At 40.1% G+C, this 18,514-nt stretch overlaps 1 protein-coding gene across 1 annotated transcript in view; it reads right to left on the bottom strand.

The window, feature by feature from the left end:
• The window catches only part of LOC145876036 (uncharacterized), a 34,120-nt gene extending 16,990 nt beyond the window's left edge, over positions 1 to 17,130 (bottom strand). Inside the window, exon 1 of the mRNA XM_082971808.1 lies at positions 17,004 to 17,130. Within this exon, the coding sequence (XP_082827934.1) occupies positions 17,004 to 17,130 (127 nt within the window). The remainder of the gene's footprint in view (positions 1 to 17,003) is intronic.
• Between the last annotated feature and the right edge of the window lie 1,384 nt (positions 17,131 to 18,514).

Below are 18,514 nucleotides of genomic sequence, written 5' to 3' on the forward strand. Positions count from 1 at the left end.
GATAAAAGATCTCTGATCAAACATCAGAAAATACATACATGAAGGAGTTGTTTCATGATATCAATGAATTAATGTCACAATGTAGAATGTTTTAACATTGTAGTAGGAGTATTTTAATGATGTCCCAATGTAGAACCCTAAACGTTTGTCCCCTGTTCTATTGATTTCAGCATGGTATGGATATTAACCTCAGGGGGAAAATCCAGGCTCTGAAATGGAAGAGTTACTATTTATGTGATTTAACAAAAAGTGACTAACAAAAAAGTTGTTACACTTACCATGTTGGTGACCCACTGGAATCAAAATGCACCACTTCAAAATGTAGCTAGCTGTTTTCTACAAATTGTCCTCTAACCAGGGATGTACACATTATTCCCAGATTCCATGTGGTTTTTGAGCTGTTAGTTTTAACATGACGTGCAACCTCATCTCCCTTCTGTCACACAATTGATTTCAACATGATATCGATGAGTTATGACAAATAAGTGTTGTGTTCCTTTGTTTAGCGACCCCTACATTTAAATGCATCACTCCAAAATGTAGCTGACTGTCTTCTGCAGGTTGTCCTCTAACCAGTGAGGTAAAATATATCTCCCATTTCCATATGTTTATTTTTTAGTTGTGTTAGTTTCAACAGCACGTACAACCTGATTTCCCCCCTAATCGATATCAGTGATTTATTGCTACTTGTCAAAACAACAGCGTTTTTGGTGCTTGTGCAGTTTATAAGGTGCTTGTTTAAAGAAATACAAGTAAAGTAATATTGTGGCAGATGTTTGTGTTGATAGTACATTTATGTTTAGGTTTTCAATATATCCCAAGCTGTTTCTGCGTATTGGTTATTGATTTGGACACGTTAAAACTGTGTTTTGACATCGGGCTATCCCACCTAGTTAAATGTAATTGAAAAGACGTTGAAAAGAAGACTATGCCCGACATCCAATATATGTTCGGTTTTTGTTGAAAGTGAAAGTTGAGAAGATGTCGTTTTTTTCAATGTACTTGCAGCCTATACACATGGACACAGTATAATAAATTGGTCTATAATCAATTTTATGAACAATCCTACATCACTCCAGTATTTATTGACAACATTCAAATGCTAATTGTCTTTATTCCACTACTGAAGAAGCATGACTCAAATCACCTCATATTTCAAACATTCAGCCTGACAAAAGATACATGTTTTATTATTCCATGCCTCACCATTAAGTTAATTATTGCCAATACATATTAACAAAGGGGTGTACATTTGGTCACAATTTATTTTGACTGCATGTTTTTCCGTATTGGAGATGAGTTTTGTTTGGACTCGTTCCAAGGGGACGAGAGTTCTAGAAGCTAGTGAGTTTTAGGAAGACGAGAGTTCTAGAAGCTAGTGAGTTTTAGGAAGACGAGAGTTCTAGAAGCTAGTGAGTTTTAGGAAGACGAGAGTTCTAGAAGCTAGTGGGATTTAGGAAGACGAGAGTTCTAGAAGCTAGTGAGTTTTAGGATTCTATAGAAAGAAAAAGGAGAAAAGAAACTATTGTATATTATTATTTAGAAATACGTGTTTTTTTCTTGTTTTTAATTGTTGACATCCAGTAGACACCATGTTTATATTGGTGAAGGTGAAGCATTGTAGTTGATTATAATGTGAAATGGAAGTTGTTTTCTGTTGGTGGTGAGCAAATTTGTCCAAAAGAAATGTAGGATATATTTGTTGTCTTAAGGGGGAAGGTGTTAAAGGCTTTGGTTTTTCCATTTATGGTTTGAGGTTGGACGTTAGCACGTCTAGCTCGTTAGCAGGTCTAGCTCGTTAGCACGTCTAGCTCGTTAGCACGTCTAGCTCGTTAGCCCGTCTAGCCCGTTAGCACGTCTAGCTCGTTAGCCCGTCTAGCTCGTTAGCGCGTCTAGCTCGTTAGCACGTCTAGCTCCGTCAGCACGTCTAGCTCGTTAGCCCGTCTAGCTCGTCAGCCCGTCTAGCTCGTTAGCACGTCTAGCTCGTCAGCACGTCTAGCTCGTTAGCTCGTCTAGCTCGTTAGCACGTCTAGCTCGTTAGCTCGTCTAGCTCGTTAGCACGTAGGACGCACTGATTGGTGTCACCTCGTTAGTCAGTATGTGTTACACCTGTGCTGGCTTGTCCATCTCGTTAGTGGGAAGGTGTTTCACCTGAGCTGGTCCAGGGCCCAGCCAGCCATCTGTGAACTGAATGAAAACTAGAATCTGTGTTTACTAGGTAAGACCATTTATGATATAGTATAAGCTAGTAAGGTGCACCTGTAATTATTTTAAACATATACTTGATTTAAACCTGTAATAGTTAGTTAGCGAAGCTAACGTTAGCTAGTTCATTATCACAAAAGTTAGAACTGCTCTAGATTGGAAACTTACGTTAATGAGAGTAAAGCCATGTTGGCTTTATGGAAACTTTTTTTAAACCTGTACTTATTCTAAACCTGTCATTATTTTAAACCTGTACCCCATTTTAGAAGTAATGAAAAATGTATGAGTTGCATTATCCTTGGAACTAACCATGACATAGAAATGTGGAAATATTCCTGCAGGTTAAAATATTGTTGAGTGGCAATACTGTGTTATCTCAAGAAGAACTAACCAATCTCAACATGACAGAGAGTAAGACAGGAGAACCTATTTCAACATGACAGAGAGTAAGACAGGAGAACCTATTTCAACATGACGGAGAGTAAGACAGGAGAACCTATTTCAACATGACGGAGAGTAAGACAGGAGAACCTATTTCAACATGACAGAGAGTAAGACAGGAGAACCTATTTCAACATGACGGAGAGTAAGACAGGAGTCCCTGACCTTATCTTCTCTCAAGAAGATGTCTGGTAGGCAGGGCTGGGCGATATGGACCAGAAGTCATATCCCGATATATTTAGGCTGAATATCGATATAAGATATATATCCTGATAAAGTGAGAGCAAATGTTCAGTCAAAGTCAAAGCCAGATATGACATGTCTCAAGTAGTTTTATTGAAAGCGGCTATTTCAGTGAACAGTTGAAAAATCAAATGAATAAATAATAAACAGGGCTCTTCACCTGGTTCAGATTAAATGCTCAGCTGTTCAAATAACAATAACATGTAAACATAAACACTGTAGAACAACAGGACGACCTTTTGGAAATCAAAGCTCCATAAGGTGCACATTTAAATAAATACAAATATCTTAAACAAAAATAGCCTATAAAATAAAATAGGCCTATCTTTTTCTGAAATAAATATTATATATATTTATGAGAAAAGTCAACTTTTTTTTTAGTTTGACAACTTTTAAATGGCTTATTAAAATCAAATTACAGATTTCTTCTCCTTTCTAACAAATCCACAGATGCAAATAACGAACATTACAAAATAATAAAATATGACAAACCCTAGTAAGGGCAGCAATTATATATAAATAAAGAACAAAATAAAGTGCTCAGTTTGAGAAAATGTTTTTTAAACATCAGCCTGAGATTACCATTTGCTTTTTGTTAACTCAATTTCTTATCTGAACAGCCTCAACCAGTTGCACAACAAACAGACTATCAACTCAATAAACATTTTCCCCCTCTTTTTTTACTTTGATAAACAGTAATGCTGTCTTGAGGTAGACATTAGAAGACAAGCGTGTCCTCCTTCGTTTAAAGATTTTGTGCGAGAAACACCAGCCTGTCAACGGCATCCGGCTTCAGAGATGCTCTGTGGCAGGTCACGATATTGCCACTGCAGCTGAAAACCCTTTCGGAGGGTGAACTGGTAGCTGGTACCAAGAGATACTTTTTTGCCAGGTGGCTCAGAGCTGGAAAGACAACTTCATGATCCTTCCACCACTTGAGGGGATCAGTGTCACTCTCCACACTTGCTGACTGCAAGTAACTTGACAGTTCATTTTCAATAGCCTCCCTCTTGGTTGGTGGCGCAGTGGTGGTGGCTGTGCGCTGCTTGAAGAAGCTTGCCAGTGTCTTAGCTTTTGGTGCCACTGCTGCTTCTCAATCTGCAGGCTCAGGCACAGTTGGCACACGTAGGTAAGGCGGTTGACAGCTGCTCTGATCAGCCAGTAGCGTCTCCACCTCCAAGACAGCTCTGTGCTTCAATGCATCAACTTTTTCACTTGGGATATAGGTGGCCCTGAAGCGTGGATCCACAAATGAAGCCATCTCCAATAGGTCAGTAGTGGCTGGGTCAGAATACTTGCGGTTGAGGTACTCAACAATGCTGGTCTTGATCGATTTGCAAAGCTCGCTATCACCCTCTTCACATGCCAGGAGACTGTCGTTAAAAAGGTGCAGCACAGGTTTTACATATGATAGAGTGACGTACTCCTCACCTGACAAAGCATCGGTAAAGTCCTGGAGAGGTTTCAGGACCTTTTGGACTGCTTCTAGGACCTCTAAGTCCTGCCAGGTAGGGACAAGGTGCCTGGTCTTTTTGTCATTAGACAGGACTTTGGCCAGTGCTCCTTCCTGCTCCAGGACTCTCTCTATCATCTGCTGCCTTGATCCCCAGCGTGTGGCAGACTCGGTTATGAGTTGGTGACTTGGCAGACCCAGCTGAATCTGGACTTCAGCAAGATGTCTCCTTTTCTTCCAGCTGTACCAAAAACAGCTTACAATTCTCTTGCACAGAGAAATGGCCCGGGTGACGCGCTTGTCATTCATGCCATGTCCTGTCAGAATCATAAAAAAAACTATTAAACAAATGTGCTTATGCGAGAAATTTGACTCTGTTTTCACTTTAACACACTCATACAACTAAGTGCTTTCCAAAATCAAGCTTTAGAAATATTCTACATTAATATTTTCTTGTTTCATAGTTTATTTTTTTTAAATCAACGCCAGTCCTAATCATAAATATCAAATATTATATTCATTTATTTTGTGAATTTGAATCCTGTAAGTGATTTTTATGTATTATTATTTGTGTATAATTTATAAATGATGACTATACTGTATGTACATTTACTGATGTTTCGTTCTTGTTGTTGTTCTTAGTATTTATGCTTAGTATTTAATGCTACTTCATATTTCTACTCCACTAAAAACTCCACAATGTTTAGGCCTACCTACGTGTCAACATTAGTTTCTAGTTACTTTGCAGTTGGCTCTTCAATCCAGAGAAAAAACTATAGTCTATCATAATAACTAAATATGTTACCTTGATGATATCAACAGGCTAACCAGCATTTTAAAGTCATAATTACCTCACCTTTACCAGCTGTAACATTAAAGTGGTAAACACATCAATGCATCACTAATTCTTATCCAATAACCTAATAAATATGGTTCTGAAATCTACCATCCTGTATTGTAAGTGATTTTACTTTTAGCACTTTATGTTTTGTGTTTTATTAATCCATTTTTGGCCAAGACAGCAGCATAAAACAAAACAAGTTGCAGACAGACACAAAGGAAAATAATGAAAAACTAATATTTGAATATGTTTTTTTCTTTAAAGTAAAATATGTGAATAGTCCTTAATAAAACACTGCACTCCCCAATAGCCAAGTGTAGTCTGACCGAAGCACTGCATCCTCATCGTTCAGCTCCACCGCTCTGACCACGTCGCTCCCGTTGGCGGTTGTTATAGCAACCGGATGCTTTTCTTGGAGTTTCCCAGCTTGCGTCCTGCGAGGCCTCAGCTATATGCTCACCGGTGTGATCCTGGGGGGAAATAACTTGTTTTGGAGACACGACGCTGTTTTCATCTCCCCCAGTCGTTGAATGAAGTGAACATGTCACGCTTCATGTAAGGCTCACATTGTCCTGCTCGACCCACATATCGCTGGTCAACGCCAAAATGGGTCCCGTTAGCGAGCCGGTCAGCAAGGCTCTGCCTGACTTCAGTGGACATTTGTGGCAGTGCTTCTCGTGTAAAGTAGTTGGGAAGCTCATATCTCGGGTCCATAGTTTTCAGTAGCTTTTTGAATCCGACTTGTTCCACAGTTGCAACAGGGACCATATCTTTAGCAATGTGATAGGACACCGCTGTAGTTTATAGTACACCACTTGCCAATTTTCTTTTCATAAAGGCACACTGCGGGAAAATGAAGTTTGCATTGAGCTTTGTTTCGGGGCTTTTTCCGGTTGTCGAGAATTAGAAAATATGACTGCTTGTGTTGGGTCAATCTTTCTTCAGTTAGCGCTACGACAAATGTAGCCTACATTTTTTCCGGTTAGGATGATTGTGTTGTGATATATATATATATTTCTGTGAATATCTGAACCATTTGAATCCAAAAATAAACTGCTCACATTCTGGAGATAAACTTTGTAAGGACTGTGTGTGTTTTTGTGTAAAATAGTTTGTGAAAAAAGTGTGTCCAGCTCAAATGCTGATTGTTGCGTCATTGTAAAGTGTCCGTTGTAAATGAGTGTTCTAAAAGAGTGTTCTAAAATAGGTTTCTAAATGAGTTCTAAATGAGCGTTCAAAATTAGTGTTCTAAAAGAGGGTTCTAAACGAGTGTTCTAAATGAGTGTTCTAAATGAGTGTTCTAAAAGAGCGTTCTAAATGAGGGTTCTAAAGAGCGTTCTAAATGAGTGTTCTAAATTAGCGTTCTAAATGAGGGTTCTAAACGAGCGTTGTAAATCAGCGGTCTAAATGAGGGTTCTAAAGGAGGGTTCTAAAGGAGGGTTCTAAATGAGGGTTCTAAAGGAGGGTTCTAAAGGAGGGTTCTAAATGAGGGTTCTAAATGAGAGTTCTAAATGAGCGTTGTAAATGAGTGTTCTAATTGAGCGTTGTAAAGAGCGTTCTAAATGAGCGCTCTAAATGAGCGTTGTAAATGAGCGTTGTAAATGAGCGTTGTAAATGAGGGTTCTAAAAGAGTGTTGTAAATGAGCGTTCTAAAAGAGTGTTTTAAATGAGCGTTCTAAATGAGTGTTCTAAATGAGGGTTCTAAATGAGCGTTGTAAATGAGTGTTCTAAAAGAGTGTTAGGCTATATAGTGCACTATGTTTGACCAAGGTCCACAGTTAATTGTAGTGCACAATTTAGTGTTCTAATCACACGGCGCTTCAGGGACCACTGTAGAACGATCACACCCCGTGTGACAGGCAGACAGGTTAGGGTTAGGAGGTGTTACTGGACAGACAGACAGACAGACAGACAGACAGGTTAGAGTTAGGAGGTGTTACTGAACAGACAGACAGACAGACAGACAGGTTAGGAGGTGTCAATAGACAGACAGACAGACAGACAGACAGACAGGTTAGGAGGTGTCACTAGACAGACAGACAGACAGGTTAGGGTTAGGAGGTGTTACTGAACAGACAGACAGACAGAGAGACAGACAGAGAGACAGAGAGACAGACAGACAGACAGACAGACAGACAGACAGACAGACAGACAGACAGGTTAGAGTTAGGAGGTGTTACTAGACAGACAGACAGACAGGTTAGAGTTAGGAGGTGTTACTGAACAGACAGACAGACAGACAGGTTAGGAGGTGTTACTATACAGACAGACAGACAGACAGACAGGTTAGGGTTAGGAGGTGTTACTGAACAGACAGACAGACAGACAGGTTAGGAGGTGTTACTATACAGACAGACAGACAGACAGACAGACAGGTTAGAGTTAGGAGGTGTTAATGTACAGACAGACAGACAGACAGACAGACAGGTTAGGTTTAGGAGGTGTTACTGTACAGACAGACAGACAGACAGGTTAGGTTTAGGAGGTGTTACTGAACAGACAGACAGACAGACAGGTTAGGTTTAGGAGGTGTTACTGTACAGACAGACAGACAGACAGACAGGTTAGGGTTAGGAGGTGTTACTGAACAGACAGACAGACAGACAGACAGACAGACAGACAGGTTAGGTTTAGGAGGTGTTACTGTACAGACAGACAGACAGGGTGTACACCGTTTGTTTATCCTCTCTGGGCTAGGTGGCCCAACTCAATGAGGTACAGCAAGAAGGAATTACATAGTCGTTTTTCTGAGACTTTATTGAAAAGCTATGTTCAAACTGGTCAGAAAATCGGCTATGTTTTACTTCTCAGAAATTGCACTATGTTTTATTTTTGGGTAACCATGGGTGAAATTTGAAAAACGGTTTTAAATACTTTTAAAGGCCATCACCACCCCCATGGCACCTGTTTCAGCACCCCACTGCAGTCCCATGTCAGTGGGATAAAGAATGAGTGTTTTATGGATGTTTTAAGATTTGGTGGGGATGTGTCAGTAACATATGCACCTGGTTTTATTTTGGGTTACCAGGGGTGAAATTTGAAAAACTGTTTTAAATACTTATAAAGGGTATAGGGACCTACATACCCACCCTTAGAGCACCATCCTGCGGGATCAACTCAATGGGTTACAGCAAGAAGGAATTATATAGCTTTTCAAAAAAGTCTCAGAAAAACGACTATGTTCAAACTGATCAGAAAATCGGCTATGTTTTACTTCTCAGAAATTGCACTGTGTTTTATTTTTGGGTTACCAGGGGTGAAACATACTGAAGCACCATGTCAGTGGGGCATTGCATGAGTGATTTATTAGTGTTTTAATGATTTGGTGGAGCTGTGTCCACCTCTTGTTGGCCTGGTATTATTTTGAGGTCAAATGTGTTCAAAACGGTTTTAAATACTTTTAAAGGGTATACACATATCCCTTACATAATGTAATGTTTTGCTTTCGCTGTAAAGCCTTTTTGAAATCGGACAACGTGGTTCGATTCAGGAGAAGTCTATCTATAAAACGGTGTAAAATATTCCTATGTTTGAGAAACAGAAATTATTTATTATTATTATTTTAGTATTAACAAACTGTCACTATACTTAAACTAGTCTTTCCTGTTGGGAAACAAACTGTCACTAAACTTAAACTAGTATTTCCTGTTGGGTAACAAACTGTCACTATACTTAAACTAGTCTTTCCTGTTGGGAAACAAACTGTCACTAAACTTAAACTAGTCTTTCCTGTTGGGAAACAAACTGTCACTATACTTAAACTAGTCTTTCCTGTTGGGAAACAAACTGTCACTATACTTAAACTAGTATTTCCTGTTGGGAAACAAACTGTCACTATACTTAAACTAGTCTTTCCTGTTGGGAAACAAACTGTCACTATACTTAAACTAGTCTTTCCTGTTGGGAAACAAACTGTCACTATACTTAAACTAGTATTTCCTGTTGGGAAACAAACTGTCACTATACTTAAACTAGTCTTTCCTGTTGGGAAACAAACTGTCACTATACTTAAACTAGTCTTTCCTGTTGGGAAACAAACTGTCACTATACTTAAACTAGTCTTTCCTGTTGGGAAACAAACTGTCACTATACTTAAACTAGTATTTCCTGTTGGGAAACAAACTGTCACTATACTTAAACTAGTCTTTCCTGTTGGGAAACAAACTGTCACTATACTTAAACTAGTCTTTCCTGTTGGGAAACAAACTGTCACTATACTTAAACTAGTATTTCCTGTTGGGAAACAAACTGTCACTATACTTAAACTAGTATTTCCTGTTGGGAAACAAACTGTCACTATACTTAAACTAGTCTTTCCTGTTGGGAAACAAACTGTCACTATACTTAAACTAGTCTTTCCTGTTGGGAAACAAACTGTCACTATACTTAAACTAGTCTTTCCTGTTGGGAAACAAACTGTCACTATACTTAAACTAGTCTTTCCTGTTGGGAAACAAACTGTCACTATACTTAAACTAGTCTTTCCTGTTGGGAAACAAACTGTCACTATACTTAAACTAGTCTTTCCTGTTGGGAAACAAACTGTCACTATACTTAAACTAGTCTTTCCTGTTGGGAAACAAACTGTCACTATACTTAAACTAGTCTTTCCTGTTGGGAAACAAACTGTCACTATACTTAAACTAGTCTTTCCTGTTGGGAAACAAACTGTCACTATACTTAAACTAGTCTTTCCTGTTGGGTAACAAACTGTCACTATACTTAAACTAGTCTTTCCTGTTGGGAAACAAACTGTCACTATACTTAAACTAGTCTTTCCTGTTGGGAAACAAACTGTCACTATACTTAAACTAGTATTTCCTGTTGGGAAACAAACTGTCACTATACTTAAACTAGTCTTTCCTGTTGGGAAACAAACTGTCACTATACTTAAACTAGTATTTCCTGTTGGGAAACAAACTGTCACTATACTTAAACTAGTCTTTCCTGTTGGGTAACATACTGTCACTATACTTAAACTAGTCTTTCCTGTTGGTGATGAAGAAACACATCAGAGGCATAGTTTTAAAGTCAATATTTTAATGAACCCCTTGGAGTCGATTGATACCATACCAACGAGTTATGGTAGTAGGTGCCAGGTGCACCGGTTTGAGTGTGTCAAGAACTGCAACGCTGCTGGGTTTTCCCACATTCAACAGTTTCCCGTGTGTATCAAGGTTGGTCCACCACCCAAAGGACATCCAGCCTTGACACTTGACACAACTGTGGGAAGCATTTGAGTCAACATGGGCCAACATCCCTGTGGAATCTAGACACAAATTACATTTAGTGTTGTGAATATATTCATCAGTTCATCTAACAGATCAGTCAGGAAGAGCCACGCTCAGACTTGGGAAGGTCCGCTTGAAATGGAATTAACAGTTAATTCCTTGTATAAATGGCTGCCAACCTCTACTGTGAGGAGTCAGAGACATCTCAGACTTCCATGCATTTTGAATAGTTTCATAAGTCTCATAATAATTGTTTACACAATATAATGACCATTATAAAGAAACAACTGGGTCTCTAAGTACATATATTAAATATATAATATATGAAATAAATAATTTATAACACCTATTATTGTCTAACATGTAGTTACTTATTTTTCATTTTCTTTACAAATATTTACCTTTCATTTCCCATTGTCAGTGATAAGGCAGTACTCACCTCTATATTATGGGGCTGGTTGTGATAAGGCAGTACTCATCTCTATATTATGGGGCTGGTTGTGATAAGGCAGTACTCATCTCTATATTATGGGGCTGGTTGTGATAAGGCAGTACTCATCTCTATATTATGGGGCTGGTTGTGATAAGGCAGTACTCATCTCTATATTATGGGGCTGGTTGTGATAAGGCAGTACTCACCTCTATATTATGGGGCTGGTTGTGATAAGGCAGTACTCATCTCTATATTATGGGGCTGGTTGTGATAAGGCAGTACTCATCTCTATATTATGGGGCTGGTTGTGATAAGGCAGTACTCACCTCTATATTATGGGGCTGGTTGTGATAAGGCAGTACTCATCTCTATATTATGGGGCTGGTTGTGATAAGGCAGTACTCATCTCTATATTATGGGGCTGGTTGTGATAAGGCAGTACTCATCTCTATATTATGGGGCTGGTTGTGATAAGGCAGTACTCATCTCTATATTATGGGGCTGGTTGTGATAAGGCAGTACTCATCTCTATATTATGGGGCTGGTTGTGATAAGGCAGTACTCATCTCTATATTATGGGGCTGGTTGTGATAAGGCAGAACTCATCTCTATATTATGGGGCTGGTTGTGATAAGGCAGTACTCATCTCTATATTATGGGGCTGGTTGTGATAAGGCAGTACTCACCTCTATATTATGGGGCTGGTTGTGATAAGGCAGAACTCATCTCTATATTATGGGGCTGGTTGTGATAAGGCAGTACTCATCTCTATATTATGGGGCTGGTTGTGATAAGGCAGTACTCATCTCTATATTATGGGGCTGGTTGTGATAAGGCAGTACTCATCTCTATATTATGGGGCTGGTTGTGATAAGGCAGTACTCATCTCTATATTATGGGGCTGGTTGTGATAAGGCAGTACTCATCTCTATATTATGGGGCTGGTTGTGATAAGGCAGTACTCACCTCTATATTATGGGGCTGGTTGTGATAAGGCAGTACTCATCTCTATATTATGGGGCTGGTTGTGATAAGGCAGTACTCATCTCTATATTATGGGGCTGGTTGTGATAAGGCAGTACTCATCTCTATATTATGGGGCTGGTTGTGATAAGGCAGTACTCATCTCTATATTATGGGGCTGGTTGTGATAAGGCAGTACTCATCTCTATATTATGGGGCTGGTTGTGATAAGGCAGTACTCATCTCTATATTATGGGGCTGGTTGTGATAAGGCAAAACTCATCTCTATATTATGGGGCTGGTTGTGATAAGGCAGTACTCATCTCTATATTATGGGGCTGGTTGTGATAAGGCAGTACTCACCTCTATATTATGGGGCTGGTTGTGATAAGGCAGAACTCATCTCTATATTATGGGGCTGGTTGTGATAAGGCAGTACTCATCTCTATATTATGGGGCTGGTTGTGATAAGGCAGTACTCATCTCTATATTATGGGGCTGGTTGTGATAAGGCAGTACTCATCTCTATATTATGGGGCTGGTTGTGATAAGGCAGTACTCATCTCTATATTATGGGGCTGGTTGTGATAAGGCAGTACTCATCTCTATATTATGGGGCTGGTTGTGATAAGGCAGTACTCACCTCTATATTATGGGGCTGGTTGTGATAAGGCAGTACTCATCTCTATATTATGGGGCTGGTTGTGATAAGGCAGTACTCATCTCTATATTATGGGGCTGGTTGTGATAAGGCAGAACTCATCTCTATATTATGGGGCTGGTTGTGATAAGGCAGTACTCACCTCTATATTATGGGGCTGGTTGTGATAAGGCAGTACTCATCTCTATATTATGGGGCTGGTTGTGATAAGGCAGTACTCATCTCTATATTATGGGGCTGGTTGTGATAAGGCAGTACTCATCTCTACATTATGGGGCTGGTTGTGATAAGGCAGAACTCATCTCTACATTATGGGGCTGGTTGTGATAAGGCAGTACTCATCTCTATATTATGGGGCTGGTTGTGATAAGGCAGTACTCACCTCTATATTATGGGGCTGGTTGTGATAAGGCAGTACTCACCTCTACATTATGGGGCTGGTTGTGATAAGGCAGTACTCATCTCTATATTATGGGGCTGGTTGTGATAAGGCAGTACTCACCTCTATATTATGGGGCTGGTTGTGATAAGGCAGAACTCATCTCTATATTATGGGGCTGGTTGTGATAAGGCAGTACTCATCTCTATATTATGGGGCTGGTTGTGATAAGGCAGTACTCATCTCTATATTATGGGGCTGGTTGTGATAAGGCAGTACTCATCTCTATATTATGGGGCTGGTTGTGATAAGGCAGTACTCATCTCTATATTATGGGGCTGGTTGTGATAAGGCAGTACTCATCTCTACATTATGGGGCTGGTTGTGATAAGGCAGAACTCATCTCTATATTATGGGGCTGGTTGTAATAAGGCAGTACTCACCTCTATATTATGGGGCTGGTTGTGATAAGGCAGTACTCATCTCTACATTATGGGGCTGGTTGTGATAAGGCAGAACTCATCTCTACATTATGGGGCTGGTTGTGATAAGGCAGTACTCATCTCTACATTATGGGGCTGGTTGTGATAAGGCAGAACTCATCTCTACATTATGGGGCTGGTTGTGATAAGGCAGTACTCATCTCTATATTATGGGGCTGGCTGTGATAAGGCAGTACTCACCTCTATATTATGGGGCTGGTTGTGATAAGGCAGAACTCATCTCTATATTATGGGGCTGGTTGTGATAAGGCAGTACTCATCTCTATATTATGGGGCTGGTTGTGATAAGGCAGTACTAATCTCTACATTATGGGACTGGTTGTGATAAGGCAGTACTCATCTCTATATTATGGGGCTGGTTGTGATAAGGCAGTACACATCTCTATATTATGGGGCTGGTTGTGATAAGGCAGTACTCATCTCTATATTATGGGGCTGGTTGTGATAAGGCAGAACTCATCTCTATATTATGGGGCTGGTTGTGATAAGGCAGAACTTATCTCTATATTATGGGGCTGGTTGTGATAAGGCAGTACTCATCTCTATATTATGGGGCTGGTTGTGATAAGGCAGTACTCACCTCTATATTATGGGGCTGGTTGTGATAAGGCAGTACTCATCTCTATATTATGGGGCTGGTTGTGATAAGGCAGTACTCACCTCTATATTATGGGGCTGGTTGTGATAAGGCAGTACTCATCTCTATATTATGGGGCTGGTTGTGATAAGGCAGTACTCATCTCTATATTACGGGGCTGGTTGTGATAAGGCAGTACTCATCTCTATATTACGGGGCTGGTTGTGATAAGGCAGTACTCATCTCTATATTACGGGGCTGGTTGTGATAAGGCAGTACTCATCTCTATATTATGGGGCTGGTTGTGATAAGGCAGTACTCATCTCTATATTATGGGGCTGGTTGTGATAAGGCAGAACTCATCTCTATATTATGGGGCTGGTTGTGATAAGGCAGTACTCACCTCTATATTATGGGGCTGGTTGTGATAAGGCAGAACTCATCTCTATATTATGGGGCTGGTTGTGATAAGGCAGTACTCATCTCTATATTATGGGGCTGGTTGTGATAAGGCAGTACTCATCTCTATATTATGGGGCTGGTTGTGATAAGGCAGTACTCATCTCTATATTATGGGGCTGGTTGTGATAAGGCAGTACTCATCTCTATATTATGGGGCTGGTTGTGATAAGGCAGTACTCACCTCTATATTATGGGGCTGGTTGTGATAAGGCAGTACTCATCTCTATATTATGGGGCTGGTTGTGATAAGGCAGTACTCATCTCTATATTATGGGGCTGGTTGTGATAAGGCAGAACTCACCTCTATATTATGGGGCTGGTTGTGTTAAGGCAGTACTCACCTCTATATTATGGGGCTGGTTGTGATAAGGCAGTACTAATCTCTATATTATGGGGCTGGTTGTGATAAGGCAGTACTCATCTCTATATTATGGGGCTGGTTGTGATAAGGCAGTACTCATCTCTACATTATGGGGCTGGTTGTGATAAGGCAGAACTCATCTCTACATTATGGGGCTGGTTGTGATAAGGCAGTACTCATCTCTATATTATGGGGCTGGTTGTGATAAGGCAGTACTCACCTCTATATTATGGGGCTGGTTGTGATAAGGCAGTACTCATCTCTACATTATGGGGCTGGTTGAGATAAGGCAGTACTCATCTCTATATTATGGGGCTGGTTGTGATAAGGCAGTACTCACCTCTATATTATGGGGCTGGTTGTGATAAGGCAGTACTCATCTCTATATTATGGGGCTGGTTGTGATAAGGCAGTACTCATCTCTATATTATGGGGCTGGTTGTGATAAGGCAGTACTCATCTCTATATTATGGGGCTGGTTGTGATAAGGCAGTACTCATCTCTATATTACGGGGCTGGTTGTGATAAGGCAGTACTCATCTCTATATTATGGGGCTGGTTGTGATAAGGCAGTACTCATCTCTATATTATGGGGCTGGTTGTGATAAGGCAGTACTCATCTCTATATTATGGGGCTGGTTGTGATAAGGCAGTACTCATCTCTATATTATGGGGCTGGTTGTGATAAGGCAGTACTCACCTCTATATTATGGGGCTGGTTGTGATAAGGCAGTACTCATCTCTATATTATGGGGCTGGTTGTGATAAGGCAGTACTCATCTCTATATTATGGGGCTGGTTGTGATAAGGCAGAACTCATCTCTATATTATGGGGCTGGTTGTGTTAAGGCAGTACTCACCTCTATATTATGGGGCTGGTTGTGATAAGGCAGTACTAATCTCTATATTATGGGGCTGGTTGTGATAAGGCAGTACTCATCTCTATATTATGCGGCTGGTTGTGATAAGGCAGTACTCATCTCTACATTATGGGGCTGGTTGTGATAAGGCAGAACTCATCTCTACATTATGGGGCTGGTTGTGATAAGGCAGTACTCACCTCTATATTATGGGGCTGGTTGTGATAAGGCAGTACTCATCTCTACATTATGGGGCTGGTTGTGATAAGGCAGTACTCATCTCTATATTATGGGGCTGGTTGTGATAAGGCAGTACTCACCTCTATATTATGGGGCTGGTTGTGATAAGGCAGAACTCATCTCTATATTATGGGGCTGGTTGTGATAAGGCAGTACTCATCTCTATATTATGGGGCTGGTTGTGATAAGGCAGTACTCATCTCTATATTATGGGGCTGGTCGTGATAAGGCAGTACTCATCTCTATATTATGGGGCTGGTTGTGATAAGGCAGTACTCATCTCTATATTATGGGGCTGGTTGTGATAAGGCAGTACTCATCTCTACATTATGGGGCTGGTTGTGATAAGGCAGAACTCATCTCTATATTATGGGGCTGGTTGTAATAAGGCAGTACTCACCTCTATATTATGGTGCTGGTTGTGATAAGGCAGTACTCACCTCTATATTATGGGGCTGGTTGTGATAAGGCAGAACTCATCTCTATATTATGGGGCTGGTTGTGATAAGGCAGTACTCATCTCTATATTATGGGGCTGGTTGTGATAAGGCAGTACTAATCTCTACATTATGGGACTGGTTGTGATAAGGCAGTACTCATCTCTATATTATGGGGCTGGTTGTGATAAGGCAGTACACATCTCTATATTATGGGGCTGGTTGTGATAAGGCAGTACTCATCTCTACATTATGGGGCTGGTTGTGATAAGGCAGTACTCATCTCTATATTATGGGGCTGGTTGTGATAAGGCAGTACTCATCTCTATATTATGGGGCTGGTTGTGATAAGGCAGTACTCATCTCTACATTATGGGGCTGGTTGTGATAAGGCAGAACTCATCTACATTATGGGGCTGGTTGTGATAAGGCAGTACTCATCTCTACATTATGGGGCTGGTTGTGATAAGGCAGTACTCATCTCTGCATTATGGGGCTGGTTGTGATAAGGCAGTACTCATCTCTGCATTATGGGGCTGGTTGTGATAAGGCAGTACTCATCTCTGCATTATGGGGCTGGTTGTGATAAGACAGTACTGATCTCTACATTATGGGGCTGGTTGTGATAAGGCAGTACTGATCTCTACATTATGGGGCTGGTTGTGATAAGGTGCACTGTGGCTGCAGGATGTGTAGCTGCAGCTGTTCTTTACCTTCATGTTCTGCTGTGTAACCAAATGAAAAGTGCAGAGGGTAGTCTACCTGTGTATGTACTGCATCCAGGTGAAGAGGCTGGACCTCTAGAACATTGACCCAGTCCTCACGCTCCTCCTCAATCATCCAGGTGAAGAGGCTGGACCTCTAGAACATTGACCCAGTCCTCACGCTCCTCCTCAGTCATCCAGGTGAAGAGGTTGGAGTGGGACCTCTAGAACATTGACCCAGTCCTCACGCTCCTCCTCAGTCATCTAGGTGAAGAGGCTGGACCTCTAGAACATTGACCCAGTCCTCACGCTCCTCCTCAGTCATCCAGGTGAAGAGGCTGGAGTGGGACCTCTAGAACATTGACCCAGTCCTCACGCTCCTCCTCAGTCATCCAGGTGAAGAGGCTGGAGTGGGAACGCTCAATATTTTCCGGATTGACTAACCTTCATGTCTTAAAGTAATGATGGACTGTCGTTTCTCTGCTTATTTGAGATGTTCTTGCCATAATGTGGACTTGGTCTTTTACCAAATAGGGCTATCTTCTGTATACCACCCCTTCCTTGTCACAACACAACTGATTGGCTCAAACGCATTAAATTCTACAAGTTTACTTTTAAGAAAGCACACCTGTTAATTGAAATGCATTCCAGGTGACTACCTCATGAAGCTGGTTGAACACAGTCTATATATCCTGTTGTATATTTTATTATAGGGAACACAGTCTATATATCCTGTTGTATATTTTATTATAGGGAACACAGTCTATATATCCTGTTGTATATTTTATTATAGGGAACACAGTCTATATATCCTGTTGTATATTTTATTATAGGGAACACAGTCTATATATCCTGTTGTATATTTTATCATAGGGAACACAGTCTATATATCCTGTTGTATATTTTATTATAGGGAACACAGTCTATATATCCTGTTGTATATTTTATTATAGGGAACACAGTCTATATATCCTGTTGTATATTTTATTATAGGGAACACAGTCTATATATCCTGTTGTATATTTTATTATAGGGAACACAGTCTATATATCCTGTTGTATATTTTATTATAGGGAACACAGTCTATATATCCTGTTGTATATTTTATTATAGGGAACAGTCTATATATCCTGTTGTATATTTTATTATAGGGAACACAGTCTATATATGCTGTTGTATATTTTATTATCGGGAACAGTCTATATATACTGTTGTATATTTTATTATAGGGAACACAGTCTATATATCCTGTTGTATATTTTATTATAGGGAACACAGTCTATATATCCTGTTGTATATTTTATTATAGGGAACACAGTCTATATATCCTGTTGTATATTTTATTATAGGGAACAGTCTATATATCCTGTTGTATATTTTATTATAGGGAACACAGTCTATATATCCTGTTGTATATTTTATTATAGGGAACACAGTCTATATATCCTGTTGTATATTTTATTATAGGGAACACAGTCTATATGTCCTGTTGTATATTTTATTATAGGGAACAGTCTATA

The sequence above is a fragment of the Salmo salar genome, unplaced genomic scaffold (genome assembly GCF_965601325.2).
Source record: "Salmo salar unplaced genomic scaffold, fSalSal1 ptg000432l, whole genome shotgun sequence".
NCBI lineage: Eukaryota > Metazoa > Chordata > Actinopteri > Salmoniformes > Salmonidae > Salmo > Salmo salar.